Here is a 26,846-nt window from a genome sequence, read left to right as displayed (position 1 = left end):
ACAATTTAAAGAACAATCAGCCTGGGTAAGGAAGAACTCAACTGGAGTTCGCATCGTGGCGCAGTGGTTAACGAATCCGACTAGGAACCATGAGGTTGTGGGTTCGATCCCTACCCTTGCTCAGTGGGTCGTGAACTGTGGTGTAGATCGCAGACGCGGCTCGGATCCAGCGTTGCTGTGGCTCTGGCGTAGGCCGGTGGCTGCAGCTCCAATTCAACCCCTAGTCTGGAAACCTCCATATGCCACGGGAGCGGCCCAAGAAATAGCAAAAAAAGACAAAAAAAAAAAAAAAAAAAAAAAAAAAGAAGAACTCAACAAAGTCATCAACCAATAGCATTTAATAAAAACTTAGAGAACATGCCACCCAATAACAGAACACACATTCCTTTTGAGCACTCATAGAACGTACTTCTCTTAACAGCTTTAGGTTTTTACTGCCTGGGAATTTCTGGTTTAGCTGGTCAGATGCTGTTTTCTCCCTGCTATTTCCGAGCATCCCTTTAAATCGTCACTGATGGTCTCTGGATCTGTACTTATCCAGACCACAAGAAAGCTTCCAGGGACTTCGTAGTCCTGGTTTCCTGATGGGAAGTAAAAGTAGCGCAATACAAATTTATATCACCTTTTCTTTAATTCTACTTTTGTCCTTCCAGAACACTTTCTCCTCATTCTCACTCCTTTCTTTCACATTGAGGCACTTTTACGTTGACGTACACCTTGCCTCCTATTGCACTATCTCCCTCACGTAACAGGTGTCATGGAAAAAGGTGGGGCTTTTTTTTGTCTTAGTTCAGTTGGGATTTTTGCCCAACTAAATTCTAAATACAAGTTTCCCCTCTGCTAAACAGGTAGCTGGGGCAAATTGTTCAAATTCCCTAAGCCTTGTCATTTATAGAATGAGAATAACAATGGCTCCTGTTAGGGTTAGTTGAGGTATCCTTAACTTTCTCTTTTGTCTTTCAAACCCTAAAATTCCATGTTTTAATATTGGACTTAGAAGAAAGGCTTACTAGAGATTGCGGAAAATACCCTGAGGAGGTTTCTGAGCAAGGGGACCAGGAAGAACAAAGTTCAGAGGTAGCCTCAAGCCTGGTGATTTTGGAAGCTGTTAAAGGAGTATGCATTGTATTCAGAACTTGGTAAGGAGGGAAATAAGGGTAGAGGGGTGAATATGATTTGGAAAGTACTTGCTATGGGAGAAAAGACAGGTGTTATTCAAGAGCAGGTAAGAAACAGAGAGGAAAGCAAACCTTCCAAAGCAAAAACGATCATATGATATTATGAAGTTTCATAATCCCAGTTCTTAGCACTTAATCTACTTTGATTTTTTTGTTATCTTATCCTGTATTTTGATCATATGGATTCACTGCCTTATGTGGTTGCAACTTTAGCAAATCAAAGTGTGTATTTTCTGGAAAAATTAATATGTAATCCTGATATCAATCTGCCTTTTTAGTCAGAAGCCTCCCATTTTAGATTTTTTTTTCACATTGACTATTGATGATCAAAATAACCAACTCTAGCTTATTTCCGTCATAGAAACCCTGTGAAATAAATCAATTTAGCATGTATCTTCCTGATGTCTAGTAACGTGAAAGAAGGTCAGAAAAACCACATTTGCTCTCTACGTAGACGATGTTAATCCATCATTTCTCAAATTGCTGCATCCGTTTGGACTGTGTCCATTAGCAGAGAGGCTTGACTTGAGCAGTAACTAGTGTGTGGCCAGTGGCCGGCATGCGTCACTTTGGGCCAGCAGGGGGCGGGAAAGCACCGGCTCGAGTAGTCAGGGGGCGTGGCTCTGCATCCGTGACGGACAGCTGAGGACGCGAAGATGAGGTAATAACCACAGCAGGGAGAGCGTGCAGGCTGTGGGCGCGCGTGTGTGCGAGCGTGAGTGTGCAAGACACTGCGTGTCTCGGAGCTAGCGGTACGGACACTGATCACAGTGCATGAAAAAAAAAAGAAAGAAAGAAAGAAAGAAAAAGAAAAGAAAAAGGGAAATTCCATTTCTGAGAGGGAGGCTGCAAAGTTGCGCCCGGCCGCAACTGGAGTCCCGGGGCCTGGTCCTGCTGGGTCGCTTTTCCTCGTCTAGGGATTGGGGAAACCCCGCAGGCGCGGCTTTACGGTGGAGCCCAGCTTGGGAGGGCCAATTCGTTCTGGAAGAGGCTGAGCAGAGCCACAGGGAGGGGGAGCTCTCGCCCAGGCGGCGACAGCGGAACTTGCAGCGAAAGGGTGCGGAGGGAGGGGAACGAGGGAAGGGGAGGAGGGCTCAGCGTGCCATTCCAAGCGCGATCGCGCCACGAGATCCCACCCCGGCGACTGCAGAGCCCAAGGCGCAACTGGTGCGAGGGCTAGATCCTCGCCTCGCGGTCTGCTCCAGATTGCGGCCGCCTGGGTTCCGGCTGCGCGCCTGCCAGGTGGTTTTGCAAGGCGGGGGTCCATTTGCCGAGAGCCGGACATTTGCATGAAGCGACTAGACCCCACGGAGCAGCGGCAGCAGCAGCGGACCGGGGCGGCGGCGGCGGCGGCGCGCGGTCGGAGCCAGGCGGCCCCGGTCTCCGGGCCCCGGTGGATGCGCGTCTGGGGAGCGGCCCATGGGCCGGAGTTGAGGCTGCCTGGGGTGTCGGGGCGCGGGGCTGGGGGCGCGGTCGAGGCCCGGAGGCGGCGGCGCAGGAGGAAGCGGAGGAGGGAGGGCGCGCCGGCCCTGGGAGGGTGGCAGCGCAGCGCTGCCGCCGCCGCCGCCGCAGCCCCGGGCTCGCCATGCTCCTGGCCTCGGCCGTGGTGGTCTGGGAATGGCTGAACGAGCACGGCCGCTGGCGTCCCTACAGCCCGGCCGTGAGCCACCACATCGAGGCGGTGGTCCGCGCCGGCCCCCGCGCCGGGGGCAGCGTGGTGCTGGGCCAGGTGGACAGCCGTCTCGCGCCCTACATCATCGACCTGCAGTCCATGAACCAGTTTCGCCAGGACACCGGTGAGCCGGCCGCCCCTGCCCCGCCCGCGCCACCTCCCCTGCCTGCCCTGAGATCTCCCGCCTCTCAAGCCCCACCGGGGCCCACCCCGGCCCTCACTTCCATACAGTCGTGTCGCCCAGAGGTTGTCGTGGAGAGGGCGCTTTCCTCCCCTTGATCCTCTTAAGATACTCCGTGCAATAAACATCCATGCAAATAGTATCAGCGGTTTGGTTATGCAAACCGAGCTTCAACCTAGCCCCTAAGAAATCCCCTTTCACGGTGCCTTTAAAGCGCTTGGTGGCCCGAAGTCCTCTCTTGCAGAAATTCTGGGGCCCGCACCAGCCCACTAGCGAGCCCAGCCGCCAAGAAAGGCATCTTGCTCTCATCCCCACTAATCACGTTGGCTGACCCTGCTTTGCCTCAGGCACCCGTTGGCCTGCCGAGGGTTCCCCTGGAAACCCACCTCACTGCCTCTTCATCCCCCCCCACCCCCTACCGTGTGGGATGCCTTCTCACTGCTGCATCCTAGGTGGGAACTGGAAGGCGGGGGTAGGAGGGAGGGGAGGAAGAAGGGATGATTCCCTAGAGGCCTTCAGCTGGGGGGGGGGGGCGGGGTGGGGGGGGGAGAGTCTTCTTGGCTGGGGAGATGGAGTTAGGGGATTCCAGGGCAGGAAACGCCCTGGTAGCTGTGGCATTGGTGAGTGCCTCTGGTGGGGCACTCCTAGCGCTGAAGCAACAGGCCAGAGCAGATGGAGAGAGGAGGGGGAGGGACACAGCTCCGGAATGCCTGGCAGGGAAGCCGCTCCCTTTGTCCATGGTGGAGGAGGAGGAGGTGGTAGATTCCTAAGGAGAAACTGTCCCCAAGCTTCCTCCTGAAATGGTCCCTTCTGGGGGAACAGTAAACTATCTTTTGGTGAGAATCAAGTTGCCACCGTGGACACCACAAATCCCACTTCCCCGCTGGTCAGCCTTTCTGGGTCTGAACAAGGAAGAGAGCCTGCAGGATGGAGGTTGGGGCGGTGGGTCATTGGCAGGAGGAGGGGTGTGGGGAGCTGCATCGCTTTGCTTGGTACCCAGGTTTAATTGACCTGGGACAAGTCTATCTCTCCAGTAGTCTTTTCACAGAAGTGGCGGTTTGTTTCTGGAATTCTGGCTGAGCTTTCCCTAGAGTGTCACTGAGGAGCCTGGAGAGGCAGGTGTGGAGGGGAGGGAGCAGAGAGGATGACTGGGAGAGTCTCAGAGGGTCAGAGAACAGCTGTTGGAGCAGGGCATCTCTGCCTCCTTGGAAAGCCCCCACATCCTGTGTGTTAATTAGGATTGTCATGGGAAAGGGGTATCTTTCCACCCTCATGTCTCCATCTTTAGTCATAACTCCCAACAACCTCTTTGCCAAGGACTTTGCAGACACTGGCCGATTGAGTAAAGCTTTCTGGGGAAAGGGTTCCAGAAGCATTGGCATCTGGAGGGGCTCAAACCTTGGTGGGGAAGGGAGGGAGGTGGGGCTGAGAGAGGCTGGGAGAGGAGGGAAAAGGAAGACTGTGGGGAGACTGAGAAAGGATGAAGCCTGGCGGGGAGGGTTGGGGGAGGATGCAACTGTACTTTGGGTAGAAGTCCAAAGAGGTGAGGATTGAGGCGTCAAACTCGGGGGGAGCGGGAGTCTGGCCCTGCAGCTGGGACCAGAGGGACACTTCCAGTCAAGGCAGTTGACAGGGGATTCCAATCCTACACAGGAAAAAAAAAAAAAAAAGGGTGAGCATTAGCGTTTCTATTTCAGACTAAATCTCAGCAGCATATGGAGAGACACCTTGGTGACATAAAGGTCCCAGGCCTTGTCCTTCATTTGGGAAGGGGAAAGGTTTGTGATTTTTTGTTTGTTTGCTTTTTTTTTTTTCTTTTTAGGACTGCACCTGAGGCATATGGAAGTTTCCAAGGCTAGGGGTCAAATCGAAGCCATACCTTTGACCTACTCCACGGTTTGCAACATCAAATCCTTAACCCATTGAGCAAGGCTAGAATCGAACTCGCATTGTTATGGATTCTTTGTTGGGTTCTTAACCAGCTGAGCCACAGCAGGAGCTCCTGGAAGGGGGAACGTTTAATCACTATTTAGGGATTAAGTCTGAGATGGGCTTGATACCTAGGAAGGGCCATGGCCTGAAGGGCCTTTCCTTTCCTACAGAAGTGAAGTTCTGGGAAATCTGGGTTGAAGGATGGGCACTTTTCCCCAGGCCTGGCCCCTCTTCTTGAGGACAGGCTGACCACTGCCTGGTGGTTTGCAGTTAAGTTGGAGGCTGAGGCTCCTCAGATCTTAGACCTCAGCTGACCCTGAATCTTTTTTTTTTTTTTTTAAACTGCCTCAGTGTATGTTTTACTTTGTGTGTGTGTGTGTGTGTGTGTGTGTGTGTGTGTGTGTGTGTGTGTTTGCTTTCTAGGGCCACACCCAGGGCATATGGAAGTTTCCAGGCGAGGGGTCGAATTGCAGCAATGTGGGATCTGAGCTGCATCTGTGGCCACAACTCACGGGGCAATGCCAGATACTTAACCCACCGATCGATCGAGGCCAGGGATTAAACCCACATCCTCATGGATACTAGTTGGGTTCTTAACCTGCTGAGCCACAATGGGAACTCCTGTGTTTTACATTCTTGTCTGTCTTTGAGGCTAGCAGTTCCGACTGCTTTGGTTTCATCCACTCATTTCTAAGGGTTGGTCGGCCAGTGTGTACTGAGCGCCTCCGTCCTCAGTGCCAGGCCCTGTGCTGGGTGCGGAAGGCACTGGGCTGAATTCCCAGGAATGCTGGGTCTATCAGGGAGCTTGTCAAAGTTGAATAGAATCTCTGGGTTTCTGGGCTTGGAGCCCCCTCCTCTCTCTTTTCTGCTAACAGACACACAGTTCCTCTGAATATAACTCATTGATGAGGCCATGACAGGGTAGGAACTTTAAGCCACCGGCTCCCAGGCAACCTCGGCCAAGCCCTGGCAATGTCTAATTAAATTACCCCGTCCCCCAAGCCACAGTTTGATGCTGGGAACCAGAAACCTCCCCATCAACAAAGGAGAGCTGGAAGTCCCCTGCCCAGAGGCTAGTCTTCACTTTTTTGTTGTTGCCTCCTCTATGTGGGGACATTTCCTGACATGGGAGCTTTGTTTTTCTTCAGAAGTTGCCTGCCTTGCTGCCAAGTAAGTCCTCAGACTCTCCACTCCTCTGGGCTCTGACCCCATCCAGCCTGTCTCCAGGGAGATGGCTAGGAGGTTGCAGATACCCTCTGCCCACCTCTGCCCTGCGCCCTGCTCTTTCCCCAGACATCCAGGAGTCCAAGCTTATCTGCATTCTACGCTGGTCTCCTGTAGGCCTTTAGGGCTAGAGAATCAAGAAGAGACAGAGCAAGATAGAGGTGATGGTGTCTTGGCTGCTTCCAAAAGCCTTGATCGGGTGCGCTCCACCCATGAGCACTTACCTTGACTGGGCTGACCGTTTTATTTTGTGGGGCAGTGGCTGGAACGGTGTATTTTAGTGTCACTGTTCCCTGTATTCTCCAACACACCCATTGTTAACATTTCCAAGGTCTGGTGGCCGGATGGAGGAAGATCTGGGCTGACCGTGGGAGACATGACTCAGGCACTCCCTCCAGACCTATTGGCTTACTCTGTGACCTTGAGCAAGTGCCTTGACTGCTCAAGCCTCATTCCGTTCTGTAGAATGAAGAGCAGCCTTAAGGTTCCTCCCAGCTCCTTTCCTTCCATCATGCAGATCGGCAGGTGAATGCGTTTGGACCCTGTGCCAGCGATGATGCTGATTAGAAGTGACACAGTGCGACAGAGTGTTGTTTTGTGATGGACGGTTCTTTCCAGCTTAGGGTTTTCTGTGCAATGTTTGCCTTTTATGTCTACCGCCATGAGGAAAGTCAGATGGAGAATGATTAAAGGGTTTGACAGAGGCCGCTTTTTAGGCCCCCTCACAATTCTCCCCGCCCTGTGTGAGCTCAGGAAGGGTGGGAACCTATGTCATGACCACATGATGGCTAGTGCTGGGGAGGCACCAAGCACATTGCTCATAAGATCTGGTTTCATCCTTGGTCATCTTATGAAGAACCCCATTGTTTTCATTTCATAGGAAAAGAAACAAATTGGAAAAGATTAAGTTACTCAAAGTTTTACAGCTCGTCAATGGCAGAGCTGAGATGCCAAACCAGGTGCCATGCTCTGCTTCATCTGGCAAACATTACAGACCACCTACTTCCTGCAGGCATTGTACCAAGCCCGTGGGATACAGTGATAACAAACCACCCAAGTCTTTGCACTCATGGAACATTCTTAGAGGGGGTGAGGAGCCCTGGTGGATCTGGCACGGCTATGGCTGTGGCTGGCAGCTGTAGCTCCGATTCAACCCCTAGCCTGGGAACTTCCATATGCTGCAGGTGCAGCCCTAAAAACCAAAAAAAAAAAAAAAAAAAAAAGAGAGAGCCTGGGAAATCCTGAGTATAGGAACACAGTGTTATGTGGACATGGGTGAAATGCGTGGGAGACCTAGTGTCATGCCTGGAAGGTGTTCTTTCCTATTTTTCAAGAGCCGGAACAACTTGGTTGCTTAGGGGTATAGGTGTCTGAGTTGCCAGGAAAAAACTTTTTTCTCTTTCTTTCTTCTTAGTCTATGAAATCTTTTATCCTTATCCCATTAGAGGCCTTGTCCTTGAGTCGCTCTGCCTTGGGACCAAATGGATTTCTTCAGATCATGGGGGTCAGGGTCCTGATTTTAGTCTTTTCTTTTTTTTTTTTTTTTTTTTTTGTCTCTTTTTTTGCACCTGTGGCTCATGGAGGTTCCCAGGCTAGGGGGTCAAATCAGAGCTGTAGCCTCCAGCCTACGCCACAGCCACAGCAATGCCGATCTGAGCCACATCTGCGTCCTACACTACAGCTCTCAGCAACACCAGATCCTTAACCCACTGAGCAAGGCCAGGGATCAAACCTGCAACCTCATTGTTCCTAGTCAGATGCATTTCCGCTGCGCCATGACAGGAACGCCAGGGTTCTGATTTTAGAAAGGTCCAGGACTAGCCCATTCCAGACAGAGTGGTCTCTGACACAGTCAGCAGATGTAACCCCACCATCGCTCTTTCATTCTGAGCTCTGCCTTCTGCTTTTTAAAATGACTTTCATTCTGAGGTCTGACTTCTGCTTTTTAAAATAACTCTCTAGGACTGAACTGAACTCAGTATCTTTCCCTCCCCAAACCAGCTTCTTCCTTTTGACCCCCCGTCCACTTATGAAATGGCATTGCCATTTTACCATTTGCCTACGGGTCTAAGGGACAAGAGTCTGACTCATTTTGTCATTGTTTTTGGACGCCCAGGCAGGTAGAAGTTGAAATTCTTGAGGGTACATGATAAACACTCTGAGGTGGTTCACATGCAGATTCCCAGGCCCAGCCCGCAGAGACACTGACCCTTGGCTCTGAAGGGTATTGCTGACCTGTACCCCTAGAATCTCCCTTGGAAAGCATTCAGGTCTTTATGGTCAAGTCCCACCCTTTACTTCTCTGTAGGGTCCCTCTGATCTATCACCTGCTTTTCATTTTTGCTGCCAATACCCCTGTGACTTCTCACGTGGAACTAATTATTGGAGCAGTTTTGGTCTTGTCCTTTCTCTGTGTCACAAACCTCACTGGTGTGTTAATAAGACCCCTCGCAGCCTGGCACTCCAGACTATCTATGCCCTGTGGCTCTCACCCATCTTTTCAGGTGTATGTTCCTCTCTGCCTGTATTTCCCTCTACTCCTGCCAAACAGACGGGCCTTTTATTCTTGCACACCCCCTCAGAGTTCTCTGACCCCCTGCCTCCACCTAGTCACAAGATTCCTTTTGCTGAGAATTTCACCTGTTGCAATTCTCCTTCTTACTCTAGCCCCGTGCTCTCTGTTGAGTTCTTTGTTCTATTCTTGAAATGTTCTCCAAATCATCAGTACTTCCTTTATTCAGTGGCTATTTCTTAAGCCCCTAGGACACGCCAGGCATGGGGGAGACTGCCATGAGCAAACTCCTCTGGTGGGGTTGGGAGTTCGGTGAGGTAGATGGACGTTCATCAAATGAATCACACGAGTACATGTGTAATTCCTCATCAAGATAGTGCTGTTAACAAAAAAGAAGAAGAAGAAGCTGGAATTCGACCAGGTCAGATAGCCCAGAGAGGTTTCCTTGAGGAAATGAATTGAAATCTGAAGGACGAGCAGCCAGGAGGAGGGGAGAGGAGCCAGCCTTGTGAAGAGGCCCAGAGAGGAAAGGCTATGCAGAGAGTCTGCAGGAAGCAGGGGTGAGGGGTGGGGTGGGGCAGAAATGTGGGCTGAGGGTATTAGGGTGTGAGGAGGCCACTGATGTTGTGGGTGGAGAGGAGCTTGATCTTGACCTACAAGGAAGTCATGGAAGGGATTTAAGTCTGGTGGGGACGTGGTCAGATTTCCTGGGAACACTGCATTTGTTGGTGCGCTTCTTGTGGCATCATAGCCTCAGAACTGGGCATTCGCACCCTCGCCTTGTTTTCAGCTGTGAGGTGCTTGAGGAGTACCTGAATTTGCATTCCTCTTAGCAGCTCATGTGTACTCAGCAATATGGGAGAAAATGTTAGCATAGCCAGAGGTCTTCAGTGTTTACAGAGCCCTCATGACTTGCCCGCCACCGTATTAGGCGCTAGAGGGAGAAGAGCTGTAGGGTGTATCTCTGCCTCCACTTAAGGTACTGTTGTGAAAAGTGCCGAGATGCTGGTCTCCATCAGGCCTGTGTAGATATGCACCCCAGAGTTCTTGAGGGTGGGGCCTGGACCGGGAGAACATTTCAAGAGATGGATGGCAGACGGCCTAGGACCTGAATGATAAGGAAAACTTCAGTAGAAAAAAATGGCAGGGAGTTCCCTGGCGGTCTAGTGGTTAAGGATCCGGCCTAGGAACTTCTGTCCGCTGCGAGCGTGGCCAAAAAAAGAAAAAAGCCTTTAATTTTCTTTTATCCTTGTTTTAACTGGAACATCCAAATAGCTAGAAAAGCCAAGACCTGTTTTCCTCTATCCTACTCCGTGACCTAGTGAGCTGGCTGAAAAAAATATGGCAAAGAAGGGCGCTCTGTTAGCCCAGGACCTGGTGAAGAGTAGGGGCAGGGAGAGTCAAGGAACTTTGAGGGAATGCATAAGGGAAAAGGGGGCATCTGTCCAGGGCAGAGAAGCGGGTGAACCTGGAAAGGTGTGTTAGAGGCAGGGCATTGTTACCAGAAGTTTGGGGGCTACTCTCACGTGTACCTGAGACTGAGGACACTATTGTCTTGTTTTTTTGGGTTTTTTTTGTCTTTTTTTTTTTGCTATTTCTTGGGCTGCTCCCTCGGCATATGGAGGTTCCCAGGCTAGGGGTCCAATCGGAGCTGTAGCCACCGGCCTACGCTAGAGCCACAGCAACATGGGATCCAAGCCTCGTCTGCGACCTACACCACAGCTCACGGCAACGCCGGATGGTCATAACCCACTGAGCAAGGCCAGGGGTCAAACCCGCAACCTCATGGTTCCTAGTCGGATTCGTTAACCACTGCACCACGACGGGAACTCCTGAGGACACTATTGTGAAGAATGCCTTTTAAGCACATTTATGAGGACTGGTCAAGCGCATTGTTCCTGATTGCCAGAAGAGAGTATAAAACAGGGTCATTTAAGTTCCCTAAACTTAATTTCTTCATCTTTAAAAGTTGCTTCATACGATTGCCATGAAGGCCACGTGAAATGGAATAAATGAAGGTACTCTCTAGGTAACAAAGATGTGCAAAAGAGGAGTTGTATATAAACTCACTCTTTCTCCTCCTCTCTTTCTGTGTCTTTGTCTGTCTGTCTCTCCCTCTCTCTCTCTCTCTCACACACACACACACACAAAATGTATCCCAGGGACTAAACTTTTCCGTGACATCTCCATCCTGCTTAGCCATAAAAATAGGAGGGAGTTCCTGTTGTGGGCTCAGTGGGTTAAGAATCTGACTAGTAGCCATGAGGATGCAGTTTCGATCCCTGGCCCCATTCAGTGGGTTAAGGATCCCGCGTTGCTGTGAACTGCAGTATTCGGATCTGGCATTGCTGTGGCTGTGGCTGGCAGCTGCAGCTCACATTCGATCCCTAGCCTGGGAACTTCCATATGCCATGGGTGCAGCTCTAAAAAGAAAGTAAATAGGAAATAAATTATAATAACAATCACCAACTTTTATTGAGGTCTTGCCAGGTGACCGGTGTTATATTAGCACTTAATATTCATCCCTTCATTAACTCTTCAAATCTACCCTTTGAAGAAGCTACCCAGGACCCAGACAGATGAGGAAACTGAGGCTTCATCACACAGCTGGAAGGGACCGAACTTCCACTGTGGATCCAAAGGCTGTGCTCTTTGTTCCCCAGTGAGCTGGCTTCTTAGGAAGGAAATGGAGGCAACTTGGGGGCCTATTGCCCACCCCCTTCTTATTCCTCTCTGGCTTCCCCCCAGGCCCTCCAGCAGAGCTCCTGGCGCTGAATGGGGGATTGTTCTGGCTTCTCCCTCCTGCCTCTGAATGTCGATGTTTTGGGTCATTAAGGGGCTTGGAGATGGGGAGCGGGGGGATGACCTGGCAAAGGCCTGAATAGTCATTGTTCTTTTTTTCTTCCCCCCTTGAATGGGATTCTGTCCTCGGTCTTGGTGTCTCCCTCTGGGTTGGAGGAGGGGGTGGGTCAGAGGCCAGCCAAGGGGATCCTTTTCCCACCACTTTGATGGACAGAGCTTAAGCTGACAGATGCAGAGATTCCTGCATCCTTGGAGCTCTCCCCAGCCTCCCCACCCTGCTGGACTCTTCAACCTCGATGTTAGTACCCATGAAATGAGCCCTGGTTGGGCGCAGCTCTGAATTCAAGGTTCCAGTAGCTAGAGGAGAAAGAAACAACAATTACAGGCTTCGTTTTCCCTCCCAGTCCTGCAGCTTCATTTCTGCTCTACTGTGGCCCCTGCAATAACCCTGAACTCTTCCCTCCCCCACCTCCCCCATAAGCCTGTAAAAATTGTGACTACCTTCTCTCTAGGAGGGTTGCTGCTTCTTGAGAGAAAAAATGTTAGATAAATAGAAAGTTATTCTTATGATCATTATTATTGTTGTTGACAAAAGATTTAATGATGGGAAATATGAGCGACTCAACTTGAGCTTTAATTTTTTTCCTCCTACACCCGTAAAAAGACAGCCAGCTCCATGGCCACCACCCCTGGGTAGCCTTCCTGGGTGAGAGCCGTCTTCCTCTGTCCTCTAGGGTTACACGACGATGTGTTCTTTTCCTCCATAGCCCTTCAGGACCAAGGCATTTAGAGAGTCAAGGAAGGAGGGAAATTGATACTTATGAGCATCTGCTATGTGTCAGGGGCTTTATATGCCTTAGTGCAAAGTACAGGGCACATGAGAAATCCAGGACCTGGCATATACGAAGAACAAATTTGTTGAGTGGGTGAGTCACATTTAATTTTCACAAAAACTCTGCCAAGGAGTTAGTATCTTGTTTCTCAGGGGAGAAAGGAAGGTCAGAGAGTGTTAAGTGAACAAATTTGGCTGCAACGCAAGGTCTCCCGATTCCAAACCAGGAAGTCCTTGCGGGTACCCTGCACTGTCTCCCACAACCTTCCCCTTGTAACTCATCTGCTTCCACCCCTCCTGTGATTGCAGACTTTCCATTGGCAGAAATGAGCCTCATTCAAAGCGACACCTCAACAGGCAAAGCAGGCACCACTGTAGGACCCATTTAATGTTTGCCTATGAATAGAACAGTTCCGTTTCATCCCTTGCTGAACCTGACCCTCTCTTCTGTCCCACTCCTGCAGGGACCCTCCGCCCAGTTCGACGCAACTACTACGACCCGACCTCGGCCCCCGGGAAGGGCGTGGTGTGGGAGTGGGAGAACGACAATGGTTCTTGGACGCCCTACGACATGGAAGTGGGCATCACCATCCAGCACGCCTATGAAAAGCAGCACCCCTGGATCGACCTCACTTCCATTGGCTTCAGCTACGTCATTGACTTCAGCACCATGGGCCAGATCAACCGGCAGACCCAGCGCCAGCGCCGCATCCGCCGGCGGCTTGATCTCATCTACCCCATGGTCACTGGCACCTTACCAAAGGCCCAGTCCTGGCCAATCAGCCCAGGCACGGCTGCGGCCCCCCCGGCCCCGCCCTGCTCCTGCCCACAGTGCGTCCTGGTGATGAGCGTCAAGGCGGCGGTAGCCAACGGGAGCGCTGGACCCCATCTGCCCCCGGTGGCGCGCAAGAACGTGCCCCCGTCCGGAGCGGTCAAGGTGCCCGCGCCATCAGGCCCTGGGGCCAAGCCCCTGGACAGCACAGGCATCATTCGAGGCCCGGCAAAGACAGTCCCATCGCAGGCGATCCGGCGACAAGCCTCCAGCGCGCCAGCAGGGGCGACTGCAGGCTCTTCTGTTAGTCCCCCGGGAGCCAACGGCAAGACCGGAAGGGTGGCCCTGGCAACCTTGAATCGGACCAACCTGCAGCGACTGGCCATCGCCCAGTCCCGCGTGCTGATCGCCTCTGGGTAGGTGCTTCCACGGCTGCCTGTGAATGTCCACTGATCATGGGCATCAGACGTGACTGATCCGGGTCAGAGAAAGGAGGGTCTGCCAGGACTTAAAGCTTCTCTTCCCCTCTTCAGACCCCTTGGCTGCAGGTGGAAGGTGGCTGTGGTGCAGTGGCTAAGGGAGGGTTTGGCCTTTGGGGGCCAACAGACCTGGGTTCTAGTGCAGACTTTGCCTCTTAGGAGCCCTCAGATGGGGGCAGAGCCCTAACATCCTAGAGCCCTACCTTTCTCATCCGGCCCTAATATTCATGTTAGGGTTGGGGTGAGGATCAAAGGAAATTACATATACTAAGTAATAGCAGGCAGCTATTACTCCCACGGCGGTCTAGTTTGGGGGGCTTTATCACTTTATTTAAGCTTTACAAGTCTCTAAAGTGAGAATTTTGATCCCATTTTACCCTTAAAGAAATGAGAGTTTCACATGCTCGAGGGCACATATTTAATCATCAGCAGAGACCGGGATTCACACTCGAGGAAATCTGAGCCCAGACACTTTCTGACCGCCACGCTGCTTCCCTGTCAAGCACATACCAGGGTTCCAGCAGACAGTATGTGCCAAGTGAGAGTTAGTCTCTTTCTTCTGGTGACTCCAGACTGGAATAACAGCCCCTATATATTGAGTCCTTACTATATGCCAGGCACTTTTTGTGCATCGTCTCAGTCATTCCTGCGACAACGTGGGGATATTGTAGGTTCTGTTATTGCTGCTTTTTTGGTCCTCTGGTTTTTTTGTGTTTTTTCTGTGGGGTTTTTTTTGGCCACACCACAACACACGGAGTTCCTGGGCCAGGGATCGGATCCAAGCCTCGGTCTCTACCTAAGCCACAGCTGGCACAACTCCGGATCCCTAACCCACGGTGGTGCCCAGCCAGGAACGAAGAGTCCCAGAGCTCCTAAGGTGCCGCCGATCCCGTGGCACCACAGCAGGAGTTCCCTCCGGGTCTTCCTGATTGCGAAATGGGAGAGACCCAGGTCCACGCAGTACCCGCAGCCTTTGCCTGCCAGCCCCTGATTACTTGTGAGATTGGCCTCTCATACTTGTCCAAGCTTCCCTGTCTCCCAGGAGGCTGGCCTGAGAGCTCCCAGACACTGGGGCTGGTGTAGAGTTAGATTGCACACCTGGGTGTGAAGGAAGGTCTCTGCACACACAGCTCAGCACTGGGAGGAGAGACGCTGGAGGGTAGAGTGCCGCCTGCGACGCCTGGCCTTTAGGCCTGCCTCTGCCTCCAGGTGAGCCATGCAGTCTTTGCAAGGTCCCTGTTCCACCTTCTCCCTGTGTGGAAGGGGGATCCGCACGCTTGCCTTGCCTGCCCCACAGAGTCCATGGGAAATCCTTGCCAAGGAGAGGATGCCCTCAACAGCTGACTAGATGCACTCACCAGCTTTAACCCCTTCCCTTATGCCGTAATGCCATTGTCACGCAGCTTGGAATTAACTCCCCTGAGGACAGCCGCACAGCTCTTGTGTTAGAGAGTGGAGGCTGGAACCCAGGTTTTAGCCTCCTAGCCTGCTGCTCTTTGGGCTAAAGCCCAGCTTCTCTTTGTCCTCGAAGGCAGTTTTACAAATGGTCAGATGCTGGTCAGGTGCCTGGGATTTTCATAGGACTTCCTCTGAGCCTGTAGAAGTATTTGGCAGAGGGGAAGGGCTGCATTGCCACTGCTCAGTTTCTCCACCCTGGCACACAGCAGTATCCCAGAGCTGGGGGAGGCCAGGGGGCAGGATGGGGTCTGACAGAATTCCAGAGTGACCATTGGCATGGCAGGGGCAGGTACGTTTTAGTATATTGGAACACCGTCTCTGGAACCTGAGTGCCTGGGCTCGAACCCAAGTCTCTAGCTGTGTAAGTTCGAGCAGGTTTTGCATTCTCAGTTTACTTATCTGTATAATGGGCATAGTAGTAGTACCTTGCTGTTAGGATTTGTCATGAGGAGGAAATGAAAAATTCAGTGTAGATTTACCACATGCTTGGCACGTAATAAGAATCTGGTCAGTATTAGCTGCTCTCATTATCATTATTGTTGTTATTATTATTATTATTTATTATTTATTATGAACAGTAAACTATTGACTATGAACTCTGTAGCTGTTGCATTGGAGTCAGGGCAGAGCAGAGTCTAACACCCTACTTCATTTCTGGTGCCCTTGACAAAAGCCAAGTGACCTCCTGCCATACTTGAGAGAGAGGAACCCCAGATCGCTTTAAATCTCAATGAGGGAGGGGGGCAGCTCTTTAGTTCTCTGCTTTAGTCCCTCTGCCTGCCAATAGAATCCCAGTGACTGAACGGGGCGGAGGTCTGGGCCGTGCGGTTTCAAAAGGGCTATAGAAAGAAGTAGTTTTTTCTCTCTACTCTGTTTCCCTGACGAGGGAGGCCCCTCCCTCCCCCTCTCTGTGGTCCAGCCCTCTCCTTTCCACCCTCACCACCACCCTTCACCCCCGCCACCATCTTCTCCTCCAGTCTTTCTTGGCCATTTAATTAGCGTGTTTATTCCCTTTGTCTGCCATGGCCATCGACCTTCTGTCGTCGACTGGCCCCTTCCCCCTCCTCTCTCTGCCCATGACCTCTTCAAGCAACTTTCCCACGGAAAAAAAGGAAGACCAGGGAGGGCGGGAGAGATGGGATGGAGAGAAGGGTTTGGGGGAACAAAAGATCCCGTGAATTATTCAGAGACACAAGCAGGGGGTTTCTAAAGAGGAGAGGGGGTGGGCTGTGCTGTGGAGAGCGGGAGTCGCCCCTCTGGCCCTCTCTTCCAGAATTGAGGCGTCTCCATCTCCAGGGAGAACTGGGTGGCTGGAGAGACAAGACCATTGTTCTGCTGCTGATTCCTGGCTTGGCTCATAGCTCCCCCCAAAACGCTGCTTCTCCCCATGTTATCTGCAGAGTTCTTCTCCCAGCCTCCAGCCCCTGCTGCCTTGCCAGCTCTTCTCTTTTCTTAGTTTTGTATCTTAGAGACAGAAATGAAAATTTGCACTCTCCATAACTGGGACCTGGACAACAGCATGAGAGCAGGAGGTGTCTGCTGACTGGCCAACAAATGGTTGGTGTTGTGGTCTGTGCCCGTGGGTGGGAAAGAAGAATTTTCCAGATTCAAAGCAAGGTGAAGAAAAGACAAGTTTACTGAGGCGGGAGACAGTTAACACAGCCTGCTGACTTCCTGATAATCGGGGAGAGCTCACACCCCCCATCCCCAGCCCATGGTCATGTCTGCCTTTATAACCCAGGGAGAGAAGAGGTCTCTTGATACACCTGCAGAATTGCTGATTGGTTGGGGAATGATATACTTGCTGGTTGGTTGGGGCCTGGGCTTATAAGGCCCTCCTAGGGGCAGGGTGAGGAGGGGGCCACATGCCTTTCCTAGCAGGGGGTAGGAAGGAGTAGGCCAGGTTGCTCAAGGTGGGGGGGGCATTAAGGGTCCAGTAATTCTTGTCTTGGCCAGAGGCTTTGAGTTCTGTCTCCTTGAAGAGGTCTTGAAGCCTAACAGTTGGGTCAGACATCTCTGGCTAAGCTGAGTTACCTGGAGGATGGGGAAGCTCACCTGCCTTTGGGTTGCTGATTTCTGGGAATAGGGCTCTGGGGACCCATGTGCACCACACAGGCTATTCTCCCTGGTTTTCATTTTAACCAGTGGGAGAAGCGTGCTCAGGTGTTGCCAGCTCAACAATTGTCCCAGAACTCAGCTTTATACTTTACACAGGTCAGCCTTAAGAATCTGAGAAAATTGGAACATATTTTTTTTCTTTTTAGAGCCATACCTGCAGCTTATGGAAGTTCCTGGGCTAGGGGTCAAATTGGATCTGCAGCTGCTGACCTACACCACAGCCACAGCAACACCAGATTCGAGCTGCCTCTGCAACCTACACCACGGCTCACAGCAATGCTAGACTTAACCCACTGAGCGAGGCCAAGAGGGATTAAACCCACATCCTCATGGATTCTAGTTGGGTTCTTAACCCACTGAGCCTCAATTAGAACTCCGAAAACTGGAATTTTAAGCAGGAAAAGACTTTCAACCAAGCCTCACTTCCTCTTAAGCTTTGGGAAACAAAAATGTAAACAGTCACCCAAATTTGCATAGGGCCTGGCTCTTTACAAAGTACTTGATCTAGATCCTAAATTGTCTTGGGAACTCTGGGGGATAGAGATTTAGGGTGTGGTGTTCACTGCTGTGGTAACTCAGAGGTGGTCATGAATCACAGAGGGTCTGCCTGGTTCTTCCAAAGGCACAAGTCAGTGCAGAGTGGGGCCAGGAGGCAGATTTCCTGACCCCCAATTGACAGGGCCCCTTCCACTGGACCCTTCTGTATTTCATAAGCAAATATCCCCTCCTCCCCAAGCCCTTTTACCACCAACCAGAGCCTCCTGACAAGCCCTTTACCAAGGTGGCCCTTTGCTGGTACTCAGGGACACCCACTCCTTCTCTCCAGATTTTGCCCCCAACCCCCCCAGTGCTTGGGCTGCCCAGGATGAGCGCGCTGGGGATTGGACTATTTCCTGGTTAACCAGATTGGGTGTGGAAACCTGCCAGTCCAGTTTGTGGGAACAAAGGTGGCTTTTGTCACCCAGATCACAGCTACTTATCAGCTGAAGTGGGGGCCTTGGAGAAGATGAGGGGCGGGCGAAGGCAGGTGCCCGTCTGGGCATCATGTGCTGCCCCCTGGTGGGTATATGCTGAATAGGCACAAAAGGGCATCTTTCACCTCCTCAGGCTCCCCAGGGCAGGACCTGGAGAAGAATCCAGGGCAAGACTGCACTTTGGGTCACTAAGTACAGGGTGCAGGTGGGGAGGAATCACCAGGAAGTCTCCCTGGCATCTTCAAACCCAAGACTCTCCCAGTTTTACAGACAAGGAGATTGACGCTCATGATAGTTAATGGAGGGGCTCCCATTGTGGCTCAGCAGGTTGAAAACCTGGCATGTGTCCTTGAGGAGGCAAGAAAGTGAGGCTCAATGGGAATGGACACATAAATCTGTAATGTAAAAAATAGGAGTTCCCATTGTGGCTCAGCAGTTAAAGAACCGGACTAGGATTCATGAGGATGCAGGTTCCATCCCTGGCCTCGCTCAGTGGGTTAAGGATCCAGTGTTGCCATGTGCTGTGGTGTAGGTCAAAGATGCAGCTCAGATCCAGCATTACTGTGGCTGTAGTGTAGGCCAGAGGCTACAGTTCTGATCGACCCCCTAGCCTGGGAACCTGCGTATACCATGGGTGTGGCCCTAAAAAAAGGCAATAATGATAATAATAATAATGTAAAAAATAAACCAATAAAACACAGAAAACAAAATCAACAAAAATAAATAAATAAGAACAAATGCTCTTTCCCTTTCCCCCACTTTTCCCAGGACCAGCCTCCCCTCCCTTTAGCTTGTCTGGTTCCTGGAGTCATCTGTGATCCAGCCCAACAGGCTCTCCAAGCCCACATCCCCACTCCAAACCCAGCTGTGGAAGCCTGGGTGGCGGGAATGGCGCAAGACCTAGCCCCACATGTCCCATATTTTTCTCTTCAGCACCGTGGGAGGCCTCGACGTTCCCAGGCAGCTGCGTTGTCTTCTCTCCAGCCTGGCTCAAGTTGTTGGGGAGAAGGACGGAAAAGGGAGCAAGCTTTGCCTGATATTTATATTTCTCAGGGAAAAGGAGAAGTGACAGCTGCTAGAGCAGCAGTTTCCAAATGTTAGACTGGGGATTGACTGAATCTGCAGCCTCTCAGCAGAAGCTCGTAAAAGTGCAGCTTCTCATGCCCCCCAAGTGGAGCTTCTGATTCAGGCCGGGGGCTCTGCCTTTTCAAAAGCTTCCAAGGCAACTGTTATGTCTACCTAGGTTTGAACTTGCTTCTTTATTTTTTCATCCACCCCCCTAACGCCCCACCCGCCATGGCATTATGAGGTTGCCAGGATTGAATCTGCACTACAGCAGTGACAATGCTGGATCCTTAACTGCTAGGCCACCTGGAAACTCCTATTTTTTCATTTCTTCACCCAATATTTGTTGAATGCCTATGAGTATCAGGCTCATAGGCATTCAACAAATATATTTAGACAAAGATATTTGCCCTGGTTGAGCTTGGATTTTAGGAAGGGAGATAAAAAGCAACAACTTATTTTGGGGGAGTTCCCATTGTGGCTCAGCGGGTTACGAACCCAACTAGTATCCATCCTGAACTTGCTCAGTGGGTTAAGGATCTGGCGTGGCTCTGAGCTGTGGTATAAGTCGCAGATGTGACTCAGAGCCCCAGTTGCTTTGGCTGTGGTGTAGGCCCATAACCGTAGCTCTGATTCAACCCCTAGCCTGGGAACCTCCATAAGCCTCAGGTGCAGCCCTAAAAAAAAAAAAAAAAAAAAAAAGAGGAAGAAGAAACAACAACTTATTTTAAAATATCGTAAATTCCATGAAAAAGAAAAAAAAAAAAGACCAGGGTAAGAGGGCTTGGAAGACCCAGGATGGGATGGAAGGGTGGGTAGAAATGTTAAAAAAAAAAAAAATGGCCTCAGGAATATCATTGAGAAGGGAACATTTGAGCCAAAACTGAAGGAGTTGTAGAAGGGAGCCAACCAAGTGTCAGGTGGAAAAGCATTTCAGGCAGAGGGAACAGAATATGCAAAGGCTCTGAGGTGGGAGTGTCCCTCTCCTGTAGGAGGAAGAGCTAGAGCACAGTAAAGAGGCAGGTGACATGAGGGAAAGCCACAGAGCTGGGGACACTGGGGTAGGAGATGTTGGCAGCTCACGCAAAGCTGTGTTGGCCTTGCTGGGACTTTAAGGGAACCGAAGGGCCATTCTGAGTTCTGAAGTTTTGAGTGGAGGTGTGATACGGTCTGACAGGGTTTGAGGGCATTGCCCTTGGTTTCGAGGCTAAGAACCATACTGCATCTTTAGTCAGGATAAGTAGTTCCTATAAGAAAGGGGAACCGCTCAGGGGGTGAAGTTTTGGGGTTCCCCATACTTGCCCATTTTGTTCCACTTGTCAAAATCCTGATGTGTCTGCTCTTCTGCAGGGTCCCCACCGTCCCGGTGAAGAACCTGAATGGGTCCAGTCCTGTCAACCCTGCCTTGGCAGGTAAGAGAAAATAGAAAAACAAAAGCAACGAGATAGGTAGTGAGCAGTTGTAAAAAGCAAGGGAAGTCAGATGCTGATTAAGACAGATAAGGATGCAGGGAAGTCAGATGCTGATTAAGACAGATAAGGATGAAGAGAAATCAGATGCTGATTAAGACAGATAAGGATGCAGGGAAGTCAGATGCTGATTAAGACAGATAAGGATGAAGAGAAATCAGATGCTGATTAAGACAGATAAGGATGCCAGGAGTTGGAAGGGCAGGAACAGTTTGGGGAGAATTGACTGCAAAAAGCAAAGCATGCTGTTGAAGATGAGGGAATGGATACATCTCTGGGGAAAGGAGAGGCTACGTGGAGAAACCATGGGTTATGAGAAGGCTGGTGGTCGGGTATGGTGAGGGGGGCAGTGAGGGGTGTTGAGGAGCTGACTCTCCCATCCTTCCTTGCCCTTCCAGGAATCACTGGGATCCTCATGAGTGCAGCGGGGCTGCCTGTGTGTCTCACCAGGCCACCAAAGCTGGTTCTCCATCCACCCCCCGTCAGCAAGAGCGAAATAAAATCCATCCCAGGGCTTTCCAACACGAGCCGCAAGACTACCAAAAAACAAGCCAAGAAAGGTATCAGCCTCCTTATCTATAGGGGTCCTGGTGGGGGGGTCAGCAGCTTGGCCCCGAGCCCCTGGCTCTGCCTCCACCACTGAGGGTGACCCATGCCTTCACCCTCTGTGTCTTAACCGACGCGTATACCGTGTAGGCCAGACTGGTACCTGTTCTGATCATGACACCAAAGTGGATGGGGAGTGGGTCCGACGGAGACGCCTCAAGAAATATAAAAATGCAGCACAAAAATACAGACACGTAAAAAGAGGAAGCATGACACAAATAAAGTACGTTAGAGAGGAAGATCTCTTTGTCATTGGAGCCCAGACAGACTGGATTCAATACCAACATTGTCACTTGCAAGTCACTTGACCCCAGACAGTCTCTGTTTTCTCCCCTTTACAACGGGGTAAAATTGCTCAGAACCGGTACCTGGCAGGTACGTCCTGGAATGCTGTGGAAGTGACCCCTGTCTTGTGTTCCTCTGGAGCCACTTGAACCCTCCTTCAGGAGCTCCTTACCTACCTGCCCACAATGCCACAACTTAAGGGGTCAATACCTGTACCAGGCACCAGGGAGCCCACCTCAGCTCTGTGGCTGGTCTTCTGGTTGCTAGTATTGGTCACTAAATGGTTTGACCTTCTCCCCTCCTCCTGCTCCTTGCAAACTTGTTGTGAAGTTTTAGTGGGGTCCTACATATATTATAACTTAGCCTGGCAAGCAATGGGCTCTCCATTCATAGAAGCTTAATTCTTATAAGAGAAGCAGGGCAAGTGGGAAGAAGTGGGATGGAAGGGCTGGCATCTCAGCTTTTGGCTGTTGCAGGATCCACCTCCTCAGACCCTTGTCCTACTTTTCCAGTCTAGCAAAATTTCTCTCCTTAAACGAACTCAATTGCCTTGCTCAGAGTTTCATAGGAAATGACAGGATTTTGCACTTTCCCGCTCTTCCGGTTATTGTTAATTGCATATATTGGACCCTTAGCAAAGTGCCAAAGAGCCTTACATCCATTAATAAATCTCATTGTCAAACAACCCTCTGAGTAGGTGGTATTGCTCATGCCCATTTTCTAGGTGAGAAAACGGAAGCTTAGAGAAACTTAAGAGAGTCGCCCAAGGAGGCACTGAGACTTTTTTCTTCGATGTCTCTTTGTGAGGCTATATCTTCCCATTGCCTTCCTTTATTTATTTATTTATTTATCTTTTTAGGGCTGCACATGTGGCATATGGAAGTTCCCAGGCTAGGGGTCGAATCTGAGCTACAGCTGCCGGCCTACACCACAGCCGAAGCAACGCAGGATCCCAGCCACCTCTGTGACCTACACCACAGCTCACGGCAACGCCAGATGCTTAACCCACTGAGCTAGGTCAGGGATTGAACTTGCAACTTCATGGTTACTAGTCGGATATGTTTCCGCTGCACCACAACAGAAACTTCCCATCCCCTGCCTTTAGGCTAGACTGCCTCTTGGGGTCCAGTCCTGGAAAACAATCCAGAAGCAATGCACCTGTGAGGATGCTTCCCTTTCACTGCTGGACTACCTCTGCTGGCAGTGACCGCACCATCAACAGCCGAGAAAGACCGTCTTGAAGCTGTGGTCATAAGTTCCCGGTTTGCCAAAAAAGTGCTTATGGCACTTGGACACCACATTACACACCCAGACAGTACTTAGCACATTGTAAAAAAAAAAAAAAAAAAAAAAAAAAATGCCATAGCTACCTAATGTCTTTAAATGTGTAACAGTTTACAGAGTGCTTTTACTTCTGTTCTCTCATTGCATTGTTTGGGCAGGTCCAGGCTCTTTGCTGATGTGGAAGAGAAACTCACTCAACCTATGTCAGTTAAAAAGTGAATTTGTTGGCGTTCCCTTGTGGCACAGTTGGTTAAGGATCTGGCGTTGTCACCGCAGCAGCTGGGTTCACTGCTGTGGCGTGGGTTCCATCCCTGGCCCGGGAACTTTCACATGCTGGGGGTGCGGCCAAAAAAAAGAAAAAGTGGATTTGTTGAAAATAAGCGAGGGGGTGTCAAGGAAGTGACTGAAGGAGATAAAGGCAGATGTGAGTGTCTCCCACCTCCTCAGACGTCCTCTGTCCACCTTCTACCCCCGTGCTCCCTCTCAAATCTTAAATCCCATTGAGAAATGAATTCCTTGCCTTTGAGCCTGGCTAGTAACTCCCGTCTCTCTGGCATGTCCAGCTTGACAAGGCTCTTTGACCCCTCATCTCTGTCTTGGTGGCCCACTGATCACAGTGTCCCCACAGGGAAAACCCCGGAAGAAGTGCTGAAGAAGTATCTGCAGAAAGTTCGGCATCCACCAGACGAGGTGAGTGCAGGGGCGGCTGGGCAAGGTTCACCTTCTCCGTCATCCGCAAGCATCCCCTAGGCTCCCAGGTTTGTGGTCCTGAGTGACAGCTGCAGCTTCACCTCTCCCACCTCCCCTGTGCAGTGAAAAGCTGATTCTAAACTGCCTTCACGGGAAAGTCTGAATTAAAGGAAAACAGTATGATAAGCTATGGGAATGGACTTTAAAAGGGTTTTGATGTCCATCAGTGGTTTTCAACCAGAAGTGATTTTGGGGATACTACTGGTATCTAGTCCCAGTTGCTGTGAGCTGTGGCGTAGACAGGCAGCTGCAGCTCCAATTGGACCCCTGGCCCAGGAACCTCACACATGCCACTGGTGAGGCCCTAAAAAGCAAACAACAACAACAACCCACGAATGCTCCACTTATAAAGCTTATCAGTGGGTCTATCGCCAAGTGTTTGTTCCCTCCACGGGCCACCGAAGGATACCAAGGAAGGACACTCACAGCCCCCAAGGAGTTTATCATTTTCTCGGCTAGCCTAAATTAACACACACCACTGCCAGGGATTATTTTAGGAGTTCCACTGTTGTGCAGAGCAAGACAAAACTATATTTAAATTCCCAAAGACACATCTACCCTGGTTTGGGGGCTTTCTGGAAGGTGAGCAGTACCAGCTCACCGGACCCTGAGACCGTGTGGGAACCACAGTGCTGCTGCTTTGGCCTCCCAGGCTGCCCGAGAGCGGATGACTTCTTTGCTCTGTCCCCTCCCACCCCCAGGATTGCACCATCTGTATGGAGCGCCTCACAGCCCCCTCGGGCTACAAGGGCCTGCAGCCGACAGTCAAGCCTGACCTGGTGGGAAAACTGTCCAGATGCGGCCACATCTACCACATCTACTGCCTGGTTGCCATGTACAACAATGGCAACAAGGTTAGTGCCAACCTGTAGGGCTGCTGCTGCTGCCCATGCGGGCTCTGGTGGGGGGAAGACCACAGAGGCCTTATTGGAGTTGCACCAGGCAATTCGAGGCACCCAGGGCAGCAGGAGTGATGATCTTGGTTGTTCTCAGAAGGGTCAGTTTTCCACCAAATTACTACATTAGCAAAATCTGTCTTTACCTTCCTTTTGGGCTATGCTACCCAAGTCCCTCCAGTGTCCACACTGGGTGGTGGCCTGAGCGGTGTAGCCTTCTGTCCCTGAGTGTTCTGAGAGGCGGGATCCAGGAGGATGGGCCGCCGGGGAGAGTTCGTTCATACCAGGATGAATGGGTTTCCCAATATCCCTTGCTTCTCCCAGGGCTGGTGATGTTCAGTGATAATTCACTTTCTTTGGACAATTTCAAACCACCTCTGACTGCCCCTTCGAAAGCCCTAAAGAGTTTGTCAACGTATACCTGGTAGTCCCTTGGGACCCCACTGTTGGAGGAGAGGAAGGCTGTTTGTGATGCTTGTCTTGTCCCCTGATGGCAGTGGAGTGGTCTTCCCCCATTCGAGCTGGTTTCCAGGAACCTGGGAGTGAGTGTCCTTAGAGAATAACTCTCCTTACGATGCCTGAGTGTTTTCCAAGCTATTGACGTTTCTCACATTCTCTCCCATGCCTGGAATAACCCTCACTCTGCATCTGTGTGAATTTGAGTTCTGCTCGTTTCTCCAGTCCCAGCTTGGATTGCATCAGAGTCTGAGACTTTGGTGATATCCCCCAACCTCTTCTTCATCCAGAAAAAAAAAAAAAAAAAAAAGGCCTGGCCTTCAGGGGCTGCTCTGTGCTTCTCTTGCTGTGGGAAAGAGTAGAGACAGCAGCTCCAAGATCAAACCCTGGCTTAGTGGCCAAATGACCTTGGGCAAGATTTTCAACCTGAGATTTCATTTTCCATCTGGAATGTGGAGATACAACAATCCCTACTTTACAGCGTGCTACCAGCATTGCTATTCGAATTGATATTTGCTTTGTATTATGGCCATATTTATTTTCCCTCATCCTAATGTAGCCCTGTGATTGAAATTCCCAAAGTGCCAGTATTGGAATTTTTCTCTGTCTGTGTTATTATTATTACTACTACTAGTACTATTATTATTATTATTTTGACCACAGCCACAGCATATGAAAGTTTCTGGACCAGGGATTTGAATCTGAGCCACAGCTGCAACCTACACTGTTGCTACAGCAACACCAGATCCTTAACCCGCTGTGCCACAGTGGGAACTCCCTCAGAGAGCTCAGTCATTGATGGACGATGCTCATTTTCCTACCCTTGATGCTAATCAATTTCCTGCCTTTTTGATAACTGTATACAAGAATAGTCTAGGAGTTCCCATTGCAGTGCAGTGGAAATGAATCCAACTAGGAGCCATGAGGTAGTAGGTTCAATCCCTGGCCTCACTCAGTGGGTTAAGGACGGCGTTGCCATGAGCTGCGGTGTAGGTTGAAGACACGGCTCGGATTCTGCATTGCTGGGGCAAAGTAGGCCAGCAGTTGCGGCTCCTATTCGACTCCTACCCTGGGAACCTCCATATGCTGTGGGTGCAGCCCTAAAAAGCAAAAAGAATAGTCTAGTACCTTTGCATTTATTTCCATGGTGCTTCCAAAATGTTGAAGAGGCCATACTTTGTTCTCTTTTATGCTAATACTTTGAAGCACGCATTTTCTATTTTCTTTACACAGAAGAGGGGAGAAAAGGGCCCAGAGAAAAACCGAGTGAGTCATCCAAGGTCATGAAACAAATGAAGGCCAGAGCAGAGAGAGAGACCTGGCCTTGGATTCCCGTCCTTTGATCACATGGAGTAACCTCCATTGCCCTGAATACAAGCTGTTCCTTTAAATGAGTAGAGCTTGAATCGAAATGTCCTTAAATAGCCCCACAGAGGATTCCAGTCTTCGCCGGAGGAGATAGGGATGTCCTGGAGAGCTCTGTTCCCAGCTGCGTGACAGCACTTTTTACACGTGTTGTTCCCTGCCTACTCAGGCTGTTCTGCTCACTCTCTTTCTTTCATGCCTGGGAACAGGCTTGACTGTCCAGGCTCTTCCCAGGCTTTCCTCCCACCCCTCCAGGTGACACTTTACCTGGTCCTGCTGTGAAACCAGGGCCCCTCACATCACCGTATCCAGAATTCCCTGCCCCTCCCCACCCCACCGCAACAGAGCCCCGACGTGCAGGGTGAGGCCTGGTCTCCTCAAGGACTGGGTCTCTCTCACGTGTCCCTTAGCATGGAGCCTGGGGCCGGTGTGGAATTTTCTTCCTGTTACTTTGGAGAAAAGCTTCAGCTTTCAGTGGCCTCGGTAGCCAGGCAGCGGGGGGCAATTAAGGTCTATTGCTCATTTGGATGTATTTT

General features: G+C 50.7%; 1 protein-coding gene across 11 annotated transcripts in view; it reads left to right on the top strand.

The window, feature by feature from the left end:
* The first annotated feature begins 1,805 nt into the window (after positions 1-1,805).
* The window catches only part of DTX4 (deltex E3 ubiquitin ligase 4), a 38,843-nt gene continuing 13,802 nt past the window's right edge, over positions 1,806-26,846 (top strand). For 2 of the 11 annotated variants that reach the window (XR_014836953.1, XM_085011043.1), the window contains exons 1-7: positions 2,283-2,505; positions 2,751-2,974; positions 12,798-13,521; positions 20,550-20,611; positions 21,067-21,228; positions 23,472-23,533; positions 24,295-24,447. Coding sequence is in view for 9 of the 11 variants with exons in the window: in XM_085011043.1 (XP_084867169.1) it covers positions 2,468-2,505; positions 2,751-2,974; positions 12,798-13,521; positions 20,550-20,611; positions 21,067-21,228; positions 23,472-23,533; positions 24,295-24,447 (1,425 nt within the window). In the remaining 2 variants the exon portion in view is untranslated. The other 9 variants (XM_085011042.1, XM_085011046.1, XM_085011044.1 and 6 more) reach the window with 8 other exon arrangements.

This window comes from Sus scrofa, chromosome 2, assembly GCF_054392235.1.
Source record: "Sus scrofa isolate SSC_HxYL_T2T_F1_AM1 chromosome 2, Sscrofa_HxYL_maternal_Yorkshire_Landrace_v2.0, whole genome shotgun sequence".
NCBI classification, from domain to species: domain Eukaryota; kingdom Metazoa; phylum Chordata; class Mammalia; order Artiodactyla; family Suidae; genus Sus; species Sus scrofa.
This window is presented reverse-complemented; position numbering and strand designations above follow the sequence as displayed.